The sequence below is a fragment of the Engraulis encrasicolus genome, unplaced genomic scaffold (assembly GCF_034702125.1).
Source record: "Engraulis encrasicolus isolate BLACKSEA-1 unplaced genomic scaffold, IST_EnEncr_1.0 scaffold_201_np1212, whole genome shotgun sequence".
In the NCBI taxonomy this organism is placed as follows: Eukaryota; Metazoa; Chordata; class Actinopteri; order Clupeiformes; family Engraulidae; genus Engraulis; species Engraulis encrasicolus.
Window position 1 is genome coordinate 64,931 of NW_026945485.1, and position 17,674 is coordinate 82,604.

Genomic DNA, 17,674 nt, shown 5'->3' on the forward strand with positions numbered 1-17,674 from the left:
GCAGAATTTTGGTCAAAACATTTGCACAAACAAAATTCTGCGCACCCCCTGGAATCTCTGGCGCACCCCCAACGGGTGCCCGCACCCCAGGTTAACAACCACTGCTGTAGGCTACCACAAACTATCCTCAGATGTGTCCTCAAATCACAGTAAGAATACTAAATATCAGCCTACGTGCGTATCAAGCTCTTGTATTGATGATGGTGGGGTCTAAATGCTGTGTAAAGCCTTCTCCAGCCATATCTCAAAGATTCTCACTGAGGTTGAGGTCTGGATTCCGTGGTGGAAAATCCAACGTAAAAACATTTTGTAATGATGTAGGTCACATATTTATGATAATGAGTTGTTGCGCTACAACTGCTGCTCAAGTTGGACAGCCGCTCGCTCTTACGATGGGATTGGAGAGGTACACATGTTTAGTAAATCTCACGTGAGCTTCGTCGTACGACGAGATCTGAGCACATTTCTGCAATGGTTTCTACGCAAGTTTGATAAATGGAAGGCCAATGTCTCTTGCTCCCTGAACCCTCTTGCTTTCAACATGTTGTCCTCATTCTTTGAGCACATCTACTGTAGCTAACCTAATAGGCTACCTGCCACCAATTTTTCAATGATTGCTGAATAACATTAACTAATTAGATGATTTTATATTAAAGATGGCCTCTCAACGTCATTTGATTAATATTGCTGTGTTAGCCATTGTTATTGAATGTGTTACGCGTTGGTCCTGTTTTAAAAAACGTTCTGGTTGCTTTGTTTCAAGCCGTTTTTTCAAGCCAGCAAGGTGGCTTGTGGAGAAAAGAGAGGGTGTTCCGTGTTTCTCGTGGGAATTGCGTCTCTGATTGGCTCACTCTTCCTGCTCTCGTGGAAATGCGTCTCTGATTGGCTCAGTCCTCCTGTTCTTGGAGAGAATGTAATGGGAAACAGAGTCGCCAATTCCCCGGGTGGTACTGCACTATAGGGGCGCCAACGGAGGCGTGCATGCTCCATTCAGGGCTGTGCTCTTTCGACAGCGACCCCTAGGCGAGCTGCAGGCACGGAGCAACCAGAGTGGGCTTGCTGTATGGATGAGGCTTTGTGCTGTGTGTGTACCTGAGAGTAGCAACCAGCTGATAGCTAAGCTAAGCTAGATTTCGGGCCACCAGACGTTGCTTGTATTGAAAACAAGCAGAAAAAAATTACTCGACATGTTTTTAGAAAAATGGGTCGACATAAACCTTTGTGGGCAACGCCTTCTTTCGACGTGATGAAACGCAGAAAGGCTTTCGTGATTCGCTCGTTTCTCTGCATTATTTATGTCAATTGGGAAACACCGGGAAACACAGCCAGGCGAGGTGACGCACCGCTATGAGAGCCTTGCAAGTGAGTTTAACTTGGGGTGACCGTGTGATCTTCAAAAGGAGTGAGTAAAACTGTTTTATCGGAAGTTGGCCTTTAAAAAAGAGTCTTAATTACTGACTTGGACTTGATCCAAACAGCTCAAATGGTAGGTGTATTCTTTGTCATGTTTCGTAATGTTTTCCTTTCTGTATGCTTACAGTGTGACAGGCCTTGACCTCAAGCTGGCCATTTTATGACCTGGCTGTCCTTATAGGATGGAGCTAAATTGGTACAGCATAGTAGTGCAGGGGTCCCCAAACTTTTTTCTCTGGGGGCCACATTATCGTTCCTGACTGTGTTCAGGGGCCGGGATCAATCATGTGGGCTGTATGCTAGGCCACTGCCTGTTATAGCCATACTTTCTAGCACAAAATAATTAATCATTATAAGTGATTTTCAAAAGAAGTGAGTACTTCACATGTTTCTTCACATTGAAATACCACAGGTTTCTTCACATTGAAATACCACAGGTTTCTTCACATTGAAATACCACAGGTATTCCTATTCATTCCTAATAACCATATAATAATAGCAAGGAAAGGTTAGAAAAATATGGTGATTGACAATTTATGAGTGATACAATAGAAATGACAGCCCTGTTTATATTAAAGTGACATGAGAAACTATCAAGACAATGAACTTCTGGTGATTCACACTAGGTTAGTGAAAATTAAACTGTAAGGCCTGTTGATAAACAAAATGAAATATTTAAAAAATATACTTCATCATAATTTTTTTTCTGAGAGGATTGCTTCTTTGGGCCAGTTCAAATGGGTGTGGCGGGCCACATCCGGCCCCCGGGCCTTAGTTTTGGGACCCCTGTAGTAGAGAATGCAATTCGACCTTTTTATATGGCAATAGTTAAAGGCCTCCCTTCAAAATGTAATGCCTAAGTGCCTTCTTACGCTGTTTCAATCCCACATTTATCATCCAGCACTATTACACTACAGCACTGAGAAGTGCTTAAACCTCTGCATCATTTGTTGACATGAAGCCGTAGTATCGTCAAGTTTTGACTAGCTGTAATTGTTGGAGGGCCAGACTTTAATAAAAAACTTTGAAAACTTGTAGTACAGGCCTCTGGTCTTACACTTACAAGATGCCTTATACTCTTCTGACCTCTGGTGGGCACTGGTTGCACTGCATCCAGGAGTAAAAATTCACAGGAGTGCCCAATATGCAGTAGCCTAATGTCAAGCACCTATTATAACCTGATGTGTGCACTGCTCTGTATTTCTGCATACATGACAAAGTATATCATGTACTGTCATGTACAAAAAGAAACACTTCAAATGTGAAAAAGAAAGCATAAATGCATTGGTCTGCATCTTCAGAACGGTCAAGGCCAAACAGGGGGTGATTTAACAGGGAGTCGTCAGCCATTGCAATTTCATGTCTTCTAATAATAGGCCTACATTAAACATTTAAATGTAGGCCTATTTTTTAGTTTTGAATCCTGCTGATCTGGCACTTTGTTTCCAGACTAGCTTGACACGTGCCCATCAGCTGCAAAAACTTGCTTACAAAACATGTGTGGTGTAGGGTGATGCATAACAATAGGTTACCATAGTTTCTTAGAGTCTCCATGACAACGTTTGAAGTTTGGATACAAGATTGTATATTTGTTGGTAAACTGAAACACTGACTTGACAAGGCAAGAATCTCCTGTATTATCCCAATTGTTTCATAAAAGGTCACAACAAAACAATGTTTTTTCCCTTTAAATAGTATGCCTAATTAAACAAAAAAATAGTTATTTCTAAAATATTAATTGTATTAATATTTAGCCTATAGCCTACATTTGTTTGTTATTGAAAGAATAATCATGTTTTTTTGTCATACAGGAGTGTTGTAGGCCTACTGGCCTCTGGCAGTGTCTGTCAGTTTTACCTTCTTCTTTTTCATTCTTTACAGGTAAGAAATGTAAGAGTTATTTCACCATGTCCTCAACTCTGAAGAAAGAGAAGGAAAAGGAGAAAGAGAAGGAAAAGGAGAAAGAGAGTGAGAGTGAGAAGGAGAAAGGTGGCTGGCGTGCCAAGCTGTTGAAATTGGTGGGGTGCAGTGGTGAAAAGCACAGCAAAGAGAAGAAGTGGCTGGAAACATACGAGCAGGAGAAGCTGAAATGCATGCAGAGGCACAGGCGAGGAGACCGCTTCAGCCATGAGCTGCGAAAGGTCCATTGATTTATTGATTGATTAATTAATTGATAATTGACAACAAAGACAGCTTCCCCTTTACAGCAGCGCTGTTCTTTCTGTGGTCAAACAGGTCAACAGATAATAAAATAAAATCTACAGATAACAAATTATTAGATGATCCATCCTACCCACTTGTCTTTGAATACTCCCCCCTCCCGTCTGGAATTAGATACAGTTTACCCCCCCCCCCCCTTAAAAAAAAAAAAAACAAGACAAATAGAGGGTTAACGTCCTTTGTGCCTAGAAGCATCCAACTTTCAAATGTGTTAAGATCAGACAGATTAACTTTAAAATAGTAAATGTATATAAGATTTTAATTATTTTTATTTTGTCATTATTCCCACTGCCAGATTTTTTTAATCTTAATCTACTCCATATGCTTTGTTTGTTTTTAGTCTTGTCTTTGTACCGTATAATGTTGCCTAATTGTCTCTACTGTATGTCCAAGTGTTTATCGCAGGGGTGTCAAACTCAAATTCACAGTGGGCCCAAATCCAAATCTGGGACGAAATCGCGGGCCGAACTCAATATACAAAAAACACTGAAATTATGCATGTGCGCACATGCTTACAATATTCAAATGCTTACGTCTTAAATACTCAATCCCAGCAGATATTGTAGTTCAAATGTGCCTGCACAGCCTAAATGAGTGGAAGACATCACTGATGCACTTGTAAGAGCATGTAACGCTCAACATTTCATGTTCAAGTCATATTACAATACATGAATGTGTAGGGGAGCCAAATGTAATACACACTTGAAATGATCTCGCGTGCTAAATAAAATGACTCCACGGGCCAAATTTGGCCCCCGGGCCTGAGTTTGACATCCCTGGTTTATTGAATGGCTCCCAAAACGTAAAACAAATCCCCTTCGGGGCAATAGCTTAAAGGTCATTCATTCATTTATTTTTCCTTTGTTTCATTCAAAGGTCATGCAGGAAGATGCGGAGAGGTACAAGGAGGTCTTTTCCAGAATTCAGCTGCGCATCAAGGCAGTGAATTCCACCAAGGAGTGGAGCGCTCTGCCCAAGAGACCCAGGAAGCAGAGGAAGGAGAGGAAAGTCAAGTCCAGTCCAGTCAAGTGGACTTTACTGTCAAAAATCTATCTGACAGAGTTAGCACAGAAGTTTGAAATTGCGTTTGACCAGTCTCCAATGTGCAGTTACACTAAAGCATATACAGTACGTAGGCCTAACGTTTACATTCAACGTTTAATTCAGAATGAACTCAATTCAATTCTGAAATAAAACCCTAGATTCTGCCTCACAATTCAGAATTAAATAAAAGTGCACTGTACGTAAACTCAATGGAACTATTTAATTCGGAATTATTAATTCGGAATTAAAACAAACATCATGCAAACATGGCCAATGACCATAACTAATCTCTCTCTCAAACGAAAAAAAAACCAGTTAGTTTGGAGGCTGAAATTGAGTCTCCAATGTGCAGTTAAACTAAAACATATAAATAAGACAGACATTGACAATAATCTCTCTCTCTCACATATGAAAAAACAGGAAAGTCTGGCTGCTGGACGTGAACCCGGCCCGTGACGTGTGGTTCTATGAGGAGCAGGAGAGGCCGAGTGCCAACATCCAGAAATGGAGGACAGTGATGAGGGACCTGCAGGAGACGGTGGAGTGGAGACGCAGGATGGAGGAGTGGAGGAACAACCAAGACCCAAACTCCTTTGACAACATCATGAACCGGATGCTGATGATGGTCTAGGAGGACTGCCAGGGACGGATCGAGACATTTTGGGGCCCTACAGGCGAAATATAAATATAAAAGGTCCTCAAAGGTCATTATATAGGCATAAAGTTCTGTGTTTTTGGTGCTATTTTATCGTTTTGTCTCATGTATCTTTGTATATTCTCACATAAGTGAGTTGTGGGCCCCTATGGAAGGCAAATTGGGTTGGGGCCCTGGGCAATTGCCTAGGTTTGCCTAATGAAAAGTCCGCCTCTGAGGTCACAGTGCTTTTCAAAGTGGATTGAATAATTTAATAAATTGAATAAATAAGCAAGTGTACTTTTCGGAATCTCTATTTTTAATCGACGTACGCGCTTCAGGGCGGCTGGTCTTCTCTCTTTAGAGCAGGGGTGTCAAACATACGCCGCATCCGGCCCGCCAGAGGGTTCCATCCGGCCCGAATGAAAAAAAAACTTTTTTTTAAATTTATTTTTTACATTTTTTTTTTTCTTTAAATGAAATAACCGAAATGCGCAATTACGGCCTGCATGACATTAACCCAATGGTCCCTCTGTTACACTGTATATACAGTTGAGGACGATATTACTAGCCCTCCTCCTGAAATTAGACATATCTCTTCATTGATCATTGAGAATGATCATCATTAATAAATGTGTGTTATTCTGGAAACAAATACACCATGGAGATAGTATCCAATAAGTTAAATTTGGACTTTTCCATTTTCACAATGAGTTTAAACAAAAAAGTGTAAAAATGGCAAGGACAAAATTATTAGCCCCCTTATCATTAATAGTCAATACAGTGCCATTTATGAACAAAAATTGACACCAGGCACTTTGATTAGTTGTTAACTATGTTGGCACATGTCCTACCAGGGATTTTGGCCCATTTTTTTCATCGCAAATAGTTAAGCTGGTCCAAATGGCATGGATGTTGAGGATGGACATTCATTTTCAGCACTCTTCAAATACTATCTAAAGGATTGAGGTCTGAACCACTCCATGACCATGGTTTTAGTATCCTTGAGGAACATTTGAACTATTTTGGATGCAAGTTTTGGGTTATTATCTTATTGAAAGATCCAGTGAAGATCTTAGCTCCCTCTATGAGCATATTTTTGCAAGGTCACTTTCCACATTCTATCATAATTTTCAGTTTTTATGGTGCCGTACACCCAAACAAGGTTTCCTGTGGCTGAGGCTGCCACAGAATGATGCATCCACCACCATGTTTAATTGTGGAAACCATCTTATAACGATTCAAGGCCTATCCCTTTCTTCACCTGACAGAAGCAGAATTCATGCATCAAAGCAGGTGCAATTGAATATCATCAGATGAAAGCAGAGATGTTCAAAACTCATTTTTGACTTTCAAATGTTCACAGGCAAAGCTCAATAACACTCTGATATGCACTGCCTTTAGTAAAGGAGTTCTTCTGTGATGATGGCCCCAAAGCCCAATATGATGACAAGCCCTAACAACTGTCTTTCTTGGTGGGGGAAAAACTCCAGGTGAGGCCAGGTCAATAACAATCACCTAGGCAGGTGTCCAATGCTTCTTTGGTCTAATGAGGCCAAGCAGTTTCTACAGTTACACACAGTGGTGGGGCATCAAGTTTAGTCTGTTGTTCAGCCTCAGACACAGGGAGTCTGGGTCTGAATCTGGATTGCTGGGTCTTCCAACAACATTGTAACCCAAAGCATACATTTAGATTAGTTCAGAGGTTCTTCAAGGACACTAAAACCATGATATTGGAATCACCCGCTCATAGTCCAGTCCTCAATCCCACTGAGAGTCTGTGGTTAATGTCTATGCTCAGCATCCATGCGATTTGGACCAGCTAGAACACTTTGCAGTGAAGAAATGGGCCAAAATCCATAGTGGGGCATGTGCCAACCTAGGTAGCAACTTATCAGAGCCTGTTGTCAGTTTTGGTTCATAAATGCCGCCATATTGACTATTAATGATCAGGGGGCTAATAATTTTGTCCTTGTCATTTTTGCCCTTTTTGTTTAAACTCATCGTAACAATAGAAAAATCCAAATTCAACTCATTGAACATTATCTCCATCAGTGTATTTGTTTCCAGAATAACAGAAACGGTTAATAATGGTCATTCTTACTGAGAAATCAAGAGAAATGTCTAATTTCAGGAGGGGGGCTAATAATATCGTCCTCAACTGTATGTAGTAAAGTGCACATCACACTTCTATTATAAATAGTGAATGCTGTTCATGCTGTTGTACTGTAACAGGCATTTGATAAAGCTCATATATTATAGACCTCATATACAGAGATAAAATGTTAATACTTCTTATTCGTATTGTATTGGTATTGGTTGTAATTAAATAATAAATATAATTGGATTTGTATTGGTTCCTATTAAGCTCAAACTGGAAACGGGATGTTAGAATGCGTGAAAATGCAGGAAATTACATATAAGAAATACAATTTTTTCTGGGGGAAAACCCCCAGACCGCCTGCCAAAATGAACTGTCCCATATTTAATTAATTGACGGTTGGCAATGAATGAATGAAGTCAAGGAAATTTTGCATAGGATTATCAGTATTGCATTGCTTTCTACATATTCAACACACTTAAAACGTGATAGTACTGAACACTAATCCTCTGCTTTACGGTTTTGTTTTTTTTTTAGTTTGACACCCCTGCTTTAGAGAGCACTGTCTGTTTGTTTTTGTGTGTGTGTGTGTGTTCACAGACAGTTTACATACAGCCTCCCCACTCCCTATTTTACCCATGCCTGCAATTCACCTAGGGGCCGCTGTTGAGAGAGCTCAGCCCATTCATTCTGAATGGAGTCTGCACTCCTCCGTTGGCGCAGCTAGAGTGCCGTACCACCCGGAAGAGTGGAGTCTCTCGTATTGCTCTTAAAACCTCTCTGGTGTGTTTGAGTCAACAATGTGCACGCAGTCAGTGATGACGTGGATTTCTGGACGGATCAATGGACTCATATTCAGGTTTCCCAGTCATCACTTGCCCACTGTGGCCATCTAGGTGGAACTGCATGTTTTTGAGGGAGCAATAGGAGCCAGGTATTTTTATTTGTTTACTTTCAAAATATATGCTGCCCATTCTCAATGTGTATCTTTCTGGTGAATATTTACAAATGAACAACGTAATATTTTACTATTCTGACGACAGTGAGTTTTACAGCCATACATCTATGACTGGTAATTCATGTATGAAAAGGGTACATTTCCAAGTCATACAATACTTAGAAACTAATGGTGGTGGTAAATATTCAAGGAAAAAAGTCCATTGACTTGCATTGACTGAAGGTGCCTACACTACCTACAGAAGATGGGGTGCGCCATGTGCCATTTCCCAGTGCTGTCGCGAATTGCTGTGTCACCTCTAGTCTAATGTTCTATGGTTAAGTAACTGTAAGCCTAGTAGAACACGTCAAACATACAAACCAAATTGCACCCTCTACTGGTAGAAAATCAGTACTATTCTTTGTACTGGCTCTTCATCAGGTCAGACTTGCTTGGTGAGTGAGGGCCTCCCTCAGACTCCCTCAGATTAAATAACCACAAAAGCACCTCACTAAAACCTCAAGCAAAGGACCAATTTAGCTTTCACTCGATTCCAACCCGAGGTCATTTCCACATCCTCCACCACCTCTCTCTCTCCCACTCACTTCCTGTCGACGTCTTACATGTTCCTATGAATTAAAGACCCCAAAAATATATTCATAAAAACACAAAATGTAACTCCATTTTTCATTGAGATGGCCCTGACATGACATGATAGATAGAAGACAGCACGCGTTCAGCTTGCATGTTCATGACATTTTTTATTATTTCTTTGCGTTTCATGATTGATTTGAGACTACTAGTAGGCACAGAGCACCAGTAATCTCCTTTTGGTGACAATGTTACGTGCACTTAAGTAACTTAAGCACTTCTTTGTGTCCGATACATAAACCTGTGTGCACATTCCAGTCACACACACACACACACACACGTGCACACAAGGTTCCCACTCATACTGTGTGTGTGTGAGTGTGTGTGTGTGTGCATCTGAAATCCTTTACATCCAACACAGGAGAAACAGTACTGTTGTTTAGGCCTGTGGTCAAGTATAGAAAAAAAGCCAACACAGGTTGTCTGTCTGCTGTGATCCATCCCTACGGATGTGTAAACAGCTCCTCATTTCACGTTAAAATGTATCTCTTCTCCCACTTACTTAAATAAATTAGAAGTTAAAATACTTTTCTTGACATCTTCAAAGCAGAAATGCTTTCCTATGTGTTTCCAGAGATCATCTCTTCTTTATCTTTTTTTGTTTTTGTTTTTTCAGGATCCTTGCTCTTTTTTATGGTTTTCATTCCATGGTGTTAAATAAAAAATAAAACCCACACTCGAACATGCGCGCACACACACACAATCCCCATCATTCATTCATTCATTCATTCATTCATTCATACAAGCCCACACACACTCACACGCGCTCGTTTGCATTGCTTGTGAAGTCCCTTGCAAAAGTGTTTGGCAGCTGCTGTTGGTGTTTGTGGGCGTTTCTCCAAGTGAAGTGTCCTAGCCCCGCCCCTTGTTTGCGGAATTCAACTAGCTCTAAGTGTAATAATTAATAATTGGATACACCAGGCGCAAATGGGCCTTATTACCCGTCCTAGCAAGGCTAGCACACTTGACTTTGAGAAACACCCTGGGTATTTCTCAAAACCTAGTCTGCACACTTCCAAGTGTGTTCAGCCTAATTAGTCACGCACAGTGATTGGATACTCTTTGGTGAACTCTATGGAGTATCCAATCACTGGGTGTGACTAATTAGGCTGAGCACACTTGGAAGTGTGCACACTAGGTATTGAGGTAATACCCCCTGTCTTCGGTTTCAGGGGAGGGGCTACATGTGTTTGTGGCCCCTCCCACACTTTAGAGTTGGGTGGCCGTGGCTTCTGTCTCACATCACGTCCGCTCTCTTGTCCCGCACTTTGTTGCGCAGTTTAGTCCGAGCTTTGAAGGCCGCAGAGTTGAAGAGATGCTGGAAAAAAAAGAAGAGGCAATTAGAGGTGCACCGAAAATTCGGCCGCAGAAAATATTCGGCCGAAAACGCAAAAAAAGACACTTTCGGTTTTCGGCCGAAAGCCAATTGAGTGGCCGAATAGAAAATGAATTGAAAATGGTCATTAATTACATTAATTTCAGTTCTACTCTAACATTTGAAGACTTCAAATACACATTTATTTTCTTTCAAAAACATGTCTAAACATTTATTGTAAGCCGTAGATTTAAGCAATATTTAAAAATAGTGAAAAACTTTTGATAACTTTTAACTGAATTGTAATATTCGGTTTTGGTTTTGATACTCGGCCAAGTGATTAATTATTATTCCGTTTCGGTTTCAGCCACAAATTTTCATTTTGGTGCACCTCTAGAGGCAATTACAAAGATGATAATAATTAGGACACCGCTCGGCTTAGTACAACCTGTTTGTGAAGTGAAAGTGAAAGTGAAGTGAAAACCCAAACTGGGAAACTCCCATTGTCATTGTGACACAGCACTCCACAGCACACAAGTGTTCACTGCACATCGCACACAACGAAATTGCATTTATGCTTCATCCGTGCAAGGGGGCAGCCCCCAATGGCGCCCCATGGGAGCACTGCAGCAGGACCATGCTCAGGGTACCATGGAGGAGGATGGGGGAGAGCACTGGTTAATTACTCCCCCCACCAACCTGCCGGATCAGGAGTTGAACCTGCCACCTTTGGGCTAAAAGTCTGATGCCCTAACCGCTTACCCATGACTGCCCTGTTTACATGTACATGGACACTTCTTGTAAACGCATACATGTAAATTCTGGCCCTCTAGTTTACACGTAACCAGAGTTCTAGATCCATAACCAACCAGAGATCTCTAAAACACACCCGTCACACTAGTAAATCCCATGGGCTATATCTATGAACTCGACTTGCTGTGTAAACAGAATAAAAACACCTTTTGTAAACGCATACGTTCTGGCCCTCTTGTTTCCACATAAACAGAGTTCTAGCTCCATAGAATGGATATTTCAAAACCAGGATTTTCTTAATGGTGATCACATGAGCTATATAAATAACTTGACTTCACATGCTGTGTAAACAGGATCAAACTATGCGTGTGGTTTGGAGCGGTACCATAGAGGATTCCAACTAGAGGGTTCATAACCATGTTAACTTCCGGGAATCGGTCGTGCCGGAAGAAAATGGCGGGTGGGTTGAAAATCGCTCGAAATCGCCAGAAATACATAGAGATGTATGGGTGACATTTACTCAATTTCCACGTAAATTACAAAGAAAAATATTTCTGAAACAACGGGAATCTTTTCAGTGTCTGTGATTAATACCAAATCAAGCATGTTTCTGTAGTGAAGTATGCTACAAAATTTAAAATTAATTTTAGAAAAAGTACCATGATAAGTGAACGGGAAGTTGCAAAAGTGGGCGGAGAGAGCTAAACTACGACCCCTACAGACCGATTGCCATAAAACATGCTTATGAACCCTCTAGTTGGAATCCTCTATGGCGGCACGTACCCGCTCTGTGCGGGAGATCTTGGTGGCTTTGAGGGAGGAGGGGTCGAGGATGAGGGGCGCTCCCAGGCCGAAGACGTCCCTCAGGAGGGGGTTCCACTGCAGGTGGTGACGCACCCCCGACTCCAGCATCTCCTTGAAGGCATCGTAGATACGCCGACGTACCCAGCAGTCGATATACAAGGCCTCCACACCGAAACGGATCTTCTCCTCGGAGAAGTCTTCATTCTGCATAAACACACACACACATGCAAAGGGTACCATCAACAAGAGAGTAGATTATAGATGAAACAGACTAACCTATTGTATTGCATTGCTAGAGATTATATAGCTGGAGACTGGATCTTCTCCTCAGAGAAGTCTTCATTCTGCATACACACACACACACATGTACACAGGGTATGTCACATGTGTGACATTTTTGCTTTCTTTTTCATGTTTGCTGTGCCATTTAATTTGGGTTGTTTTGCAGTGCTTTGAGTTTTGTGTGCCATGTATTCACATGTCTGTGTGCAGTGTCTAATCCCCAGTGCCTTCTAATTGCCACCTGATAACAACCTTCTATTGGACTAACTAATTAATTAATTAACTCATTCATTCATTCATTCATAGCTGCCTATTGGTGAGTTGGACTAGATCAAATAGACTAACCTATTGTGTTGCATTGCAAGAGATTATATAGCTAGAGATTGGGGATATTTGGCTTTAGGTAAAATACCATCAACGGTCAATTAGTTGAATATGAATTAGTAGTAACATCTACTATGACTGTGATGAGGATTTGTGTACAGCTTTTTTTTAAAAGTCCATCCTGACATTTCACTTGAAAGCCAAATATCTGTTTTTTGTGAATAAGTCATGAGAGAGCTAGAGAGGATAATGCCGCGTGTACACCAAAAATGACCTACGCTACCGGAGTAGCTTAGGCCGCTGAAGAAGTTTCGCTCTGGACGTGACATTGAGATGTTTGATTTAGCTCAGGGGTGGGGAACCTTTTTCATGCGAGGGGCCACTTCAAATTCCCACAAGGGCCGTAAAAGTCCTCCAAGGGCCGTACTATGAACACAAATCAGGACTTCCCCATGCAGTCTAGGCTTATATTGAAGGTAGACACCTTTAAAACAGTCCCCACCTTCTCTAGGTCCCCTGAATATAACTTAATTGCATTGGAAATGTAATTTCTAAGATTCCTTAACAAAATATGCCATATTTCATGTGAAGCTGCATAGCATTAAAATTATATCGGGGGCCGGATAAAACAGCCTCAAAGGCCGCAAACGGCCCTCGAGACACAGATTCCCCACCCCTGATTTAGCTAATCACATAATGGCTCTGGATTGACAGCCCGGGGCATTCAGACATACGAACATCCCAATTGGCTTTCGCGGAGCCGCGTCATGGCTCATTAACATAACATTAGCCATGCTATTACCATGATATTAGCTCGCTTCGCTCCTGACGGAATTCGCTTTGGTCACTTTAGTAGCCGACCCTCCATAGAGAAATAATGACTTCTGTCACTCAGTTAGCATTGGTCGCAGTCTTGGTGTACACATAGCTTAAGCGTTCTTTACCTCTATGTACTTCATGACATGAAATTGAAAGTCAAAATAATGGTTTGAAGAAACAGAACTCACTCACTCACTCACTCACTCACTCACTCACTCACTCACTCACTCACTCACTCACTCACTCACTCACTCACTCACTCACTAGAGGATAAGTGTGTCTTACCTCTATGTACTGCAACACCTCCCTGAATATGGATCTCTGTTTCCTGCGGTCGTTCTTGGCTCTGTGCTTGTTCCCGTCCGTGGCTAAACTCTTCAGGCCGTCACATAGGCAGTCACTGTCCTCGTACTCAAAGTCCTACATATGACATGATGACATGCACACACACATACACACAATATTAAAATGATATAGGCAGTCACTGTCCTCGTACTCAAAGTCCTACATATGACATGATGACATGCACACACACATACACACAATATTAAAATGATATAGGCAGTCTCTGTCCTCGTACTCAAAGTCCTACACATGACCACATACACGAAGACGAGAATGACAGAATTAATGACATCTCCACCTCAGGTGCGCATGTTCAATCCTTTGCAGCCCCGGGAAACGCGTGTGTCGTGTCACACAGTCGGACCATTCTGCTCGCATCCGACCATATAGTGTGAGGACGTGAGTCGTGAGATATGAACTTTTAAATTGCGAAATTTCCTCCTGCAGTGTGAGCAGGAGCTTCATTCCCACGACTGAAAATATCGCACAGTGTATGCCCGGCTTTAGTTTCATTGACATGGAGAAAGCGATACAGAACTTGACTCGGGGGTACTCATGATACAATGAAAATGCTTAGCGGGTACACAAGTAGTGTGGCAGTATAGTGGGCAGTCATGGGTGAGCGGTTAGGGCGTCAGACTTGCATCCCAGAGGTTGCCGGTTCGACTCCCGACCCGCCAGGTTGGTGGGGGGAGTAATCAACCAGTGCTCTCCCCCATCCTCCTCCATGACTGAGGTACCCTGAGCATGGTACCGTCCCACCGCACTGCTCCCCATGGGGCGCCACTGAGGGCTGCCCCCTTGCACGGGTGAGGCATAAATGCAATTTCGTTGTGTGCAGTGTGCAGTGTTCACTTGTGTGCTGTGGAGTGCTGTGTCACAATGACAATGGGAGTTGGAGTTTCCCAATGGGCTTTCACTTTTCTTTCGCTTTCACAAGACAAAAAGGTTGGGAAACACTGCCTTACGGCACTGAAAAAATATAAGACTGCCCTTGGTGTGTGTGTGTGTGTGTGTGTGTGTGTGTGTGTGTGTGTGTGTGTGTGGTCACATACCCGGTCAATATCCCTGGCCAGTTCGTAGAGGAGGGCGATGGTCTCTCCCACTGCTATCCTGAAGTTGACGTCAGGGGAGTCCAGACACATCTGGAGACGAGGCAGGTGGCTACAGAGGAGAAGCAACAACCAGGAAATGCAGATTATTCACCACCATTATTCAAAACATTTGTGAGGCGATTAAAAGAACAAAAAGAAATCTGATTAGTGCTTCGTTATTCATTTATTTCTTAGATTTGTGTTTATTTGACAAAGTTAAGCACCCAGTGTAGTGCATTAGAGGGTGTTGAGTTCACTTCCTGATCCATCTACGGGTCAAGTGACATTGTGTGTGTGTGTGTGTGTGTGTGTGTGTGTGTGTGTGTGTGTGTGTGTGTGTGTGTGTGTGTGTGTGTGTGTGTGTGTGTGTGTGTGTGTGTGTGCGTGCAGGCGTACTGTAGGTAGCTTACTGGTTGATGAGACTGTTGAGGTGCGATGCTGTGTGTGTGTGTGTGTGTGTGTGTGTGTGTGTGTGTGTGTGTGTGTGTGTGTGTGTGTGCTGTAGTACTTACTGGTTGATGAGGCTGTTGAGGTGCGATGCTGGGCAGAGGGTGATGAGCAGTGCCCAGGCCTGTAGGGCGGCGGTGTGGAGCGGCGCCGTGCCAGTCTTCACGGCGGGCATCAGGCCTTCCCCACGCGGGTACGCCGAGCTGAACACACTCTCCAGGTGGCCCAGGGACTTCAGGAGGTCCTGGTGGACAACATGATCACAACACAAACACTCAGTCACGACTTTGAAAAACTCCAGAAAAAAACACTTCTTAAGAGCTAAGCAGAATTTTTGGAAAAAGGTACTGTCTGCTAGGGCTGCACAATTAATCGAAAATAATCGAAAATCGTGATAAATTAGTGAAATCAAAGTCGAAATTTTAATCGTGATTTAATCGTGGCAATAGTGACCTACTTTTGAGAGCGTCCTTGAAGCCAGAACATACTGACAGGCTGGTGTTTCATGCTATTGCCTTTACATAATTATTACAATTCATTTATTTTATGTATTCATTTATTATATTTCATCTTATAATTTTCAAAAAAACCTGCAAAAAATCAATAATCGTGATTAATAATCGTGATTACGATTTTGACGAAAATAATCGTGATTATGACTTTTTTCCATTCTCGTGCAGCCCTACGGTGTCTGCCTAACCTGGTTCTCACGCAGATGGTTATTACCATGAAGAACCAGGCTAATGTCTGTCTATAAAAACCTCAAATACATGTAGGCTATCTCACAGGTACACAGGCATACAGGTATCTCTGGAGAAAATGAAAAGCAAATAAATGACAACTTCAATTAACCCAGTCATGCCTAAAACACCTGCAAAAATAAACGCTGAAGCTGTCTTTTGGAAAAAGGTACCGTCAGCCTATTAAAAACCTAAAATGGCTCAGCCTCTGAAGCACACGAAAACATGAAATTAATTGCATTTAGAAGCAAAGGCCCCCATCTTGCACTAGAACTTGTTCCATACCAATATTTTTAGGTAAAAAAAATCTCATGAGCTTGAATGTTGCGTCATGCAGCTTCAGGCGGTAGGTTCAATGCTGCGCCATGCAACATTCGGCATAAATGGGTTTAAAGAGTGAAAAGAGAAGTCACACTTTCTACATTTGAGGAGTCTCCTCTAGAGACATTTACATAAACTGCCCACCAGGGGGCCTCAAACAACAGGACCACAGGGTCTTACAGTCAGTAGTCCAGCATCTTGCAGACACCCATCAGCAGTTACAGCCTCTAGGCATCAGGCCTCATGACAGTTATGGGACAGAATAAAATACTTTTTAGTCTGATAGCCAGTGGTGTAGTGAGGATTTTTGTATTCAAATATGGGCAGTAGTTTAAAAAAATAAATAAACTCACTTCAGGAGAAGTGGGTGGACTGCGTACCATCGTCAAATAGCCTAATAAATAAATAAAACCGTTTGGGTGAATCATGCGCTATGGGTTCACCCTTTGGATGCATTGTGCGCTTAATTTTCAATGCCAGCTTTTTACCGTCAAGGCACAAAGCAGTGAGCTTCAGTGGCAGAGTTTACCAAATTCATACGACTGCAAACCAATTACGAAGCAAAACACGCGTTCTGTCCCGTGCTCTCTCTGAGCGCAAGGGAAAGCACCTGTGGGGTCCACGCGTCCGCCAGCAGAAAACGATTCTCCCTTGCAATATGCCCGAGAACATCAGTAACACAGCGTATGTGAAATGCAAATGGCCCATCTGTCTACTAGTTCGAGAACACTGACTACTCACTGAAACGTAGTGGCAGAATGTTTGCAAACTCACGTTTAGAGGAAGAGCTGTAGCGCTGCTGGTCGCCTGTTAACTTATTACGGCTCCATGTCGTGGAGCGTTATGCAATGCAAACGCCCCTCTATCCGAGCACAAACATCTGTGTGAAATACTGCCTGCCGACTTCTAAATCGTTAATTTCCATTCTGATGAACCAAAATAGCTGCACAACGCGACACTATCAGCCGAAGTGTAGGCCTATCACAAGACCGTGAACATGAAGTGACACTTACAGTGGTGTTGGTGTGCTGTGGAGAAGGAACGAAGTTGCCTACCACTGTCCAAACGCAAAACAATGCCGAAAATTGAATGCACCCCTCAGTTGTCTCACAATGCAATCAGCTTAGCCTTGCCGGTTTGGTAACATATCGTATACGTTTTGACACGCATTCGCTCCAGGCCAAAATGCCTCTCTGCCTCCGCCTTGTGGACACAGGAAGGAACAATTGAAGGAATGCGTTTCAGACAGCGTTTCAGACAAGACAGCGTTTCAGACAAGGAATGCGTTTCAGACGGACGGACGGACGGACAGCGGACGGACAGACCCTCTTATAGAGATGCTGGGACGCATCTAAAAATAATCCTGGGGCTCCTACCACCACATACATAAATAACCCACCAGGGCTTGTTCAGTGGCATGACAGTGGATC

At 42.5% G+C, this 17,674-nt stretch overlaps 2 protein-coding genes across 3 annotated transcripts; one reads left to right on the top strand and one right to left on the bottom strand.

Annotated features, from left to right (window-relative positions):
• The first annotated feature begins 2,964 nt into the window (after positions 1-2,964).
• LOC134442664 (E3 ubiquitin-protein ligase BRE1A-like) lies at positions 2,965-5,420 on the top strand. 2 transcript variants are annotated; one of them, XM_063192709.1, is made up of 4 exons: positions 2,965-3,034; positions 3,295-3,554; positions 4,510-4,635; positions 5,096-5,420. In XM_063192709.1, exons 2-4 carry the CDS (start codon positions 3,321-3,323, stop codon positions 5,306-5,308), a joined length of 573 nt encoding a protein of 190 aa, XP_063048779.1. In that variant the 5' UTR covers positions 2,965-3,034; positions 3,295-3,320; the 3' UTR covers positions 5,309-5,420. The 2 variants fall into 2 exon arrangements, with proteins under 2 accessions (XP_063048779.1, XP_063048778.1); XM_063192708.1 differs by having other exon boundaries at positions 2,975-3,073.
• A 3,670-nt stretch (positions 5,421-9,090) lies between these two features.
• Positions 9,091-15,427, bottom strand: LOC134442665 (interferon-related developmental regulator 2-like; the record flags this gene model as incomplete). Its single annotated transcript, XM_063192710.1, has 5 exons — positions 9,091-10,318; positions 11,852-12,076; positions 13,583-13,717; positions 14,698-14,806; positions 15,249-15,427. Coding segments are annotated over 5 exons (729 nt in total), but the record flags the coding sequence as incomplete, so codon positions are not given.
• Positions 15,428-17,674: the final 2,247 nt, after the last annotated feature.

What these genes read in the sequence shown, in the direction of transcription:
- LOC134442664 (XM_063192709.1), top strand. Translation starts at nt 3,321, where the DNA reads ATGTCCTCAACTCTGAAGAAAGAGAAGGAAAAGGAGAAAGAGAAGGAA. An exon ending in TCAGCCATGAGCTGCGAAAG is followed by an intron (nt 3,555 to 4,509) that starts GTCCATTGATTT and finishes TTTCATTCAAAG; the next exon opens with GTCATGCAGGAAGATGCGGA. An exon ending in CCAGGAAGCAGAGGAAGGAG is followed by an intron (nt 4,636 to 5,095) that starts AGGAAAGTCAAG and finishes ATATGAAAAAAC; the next exon opens with AGGAAAGTCTGGCTGCTGGA.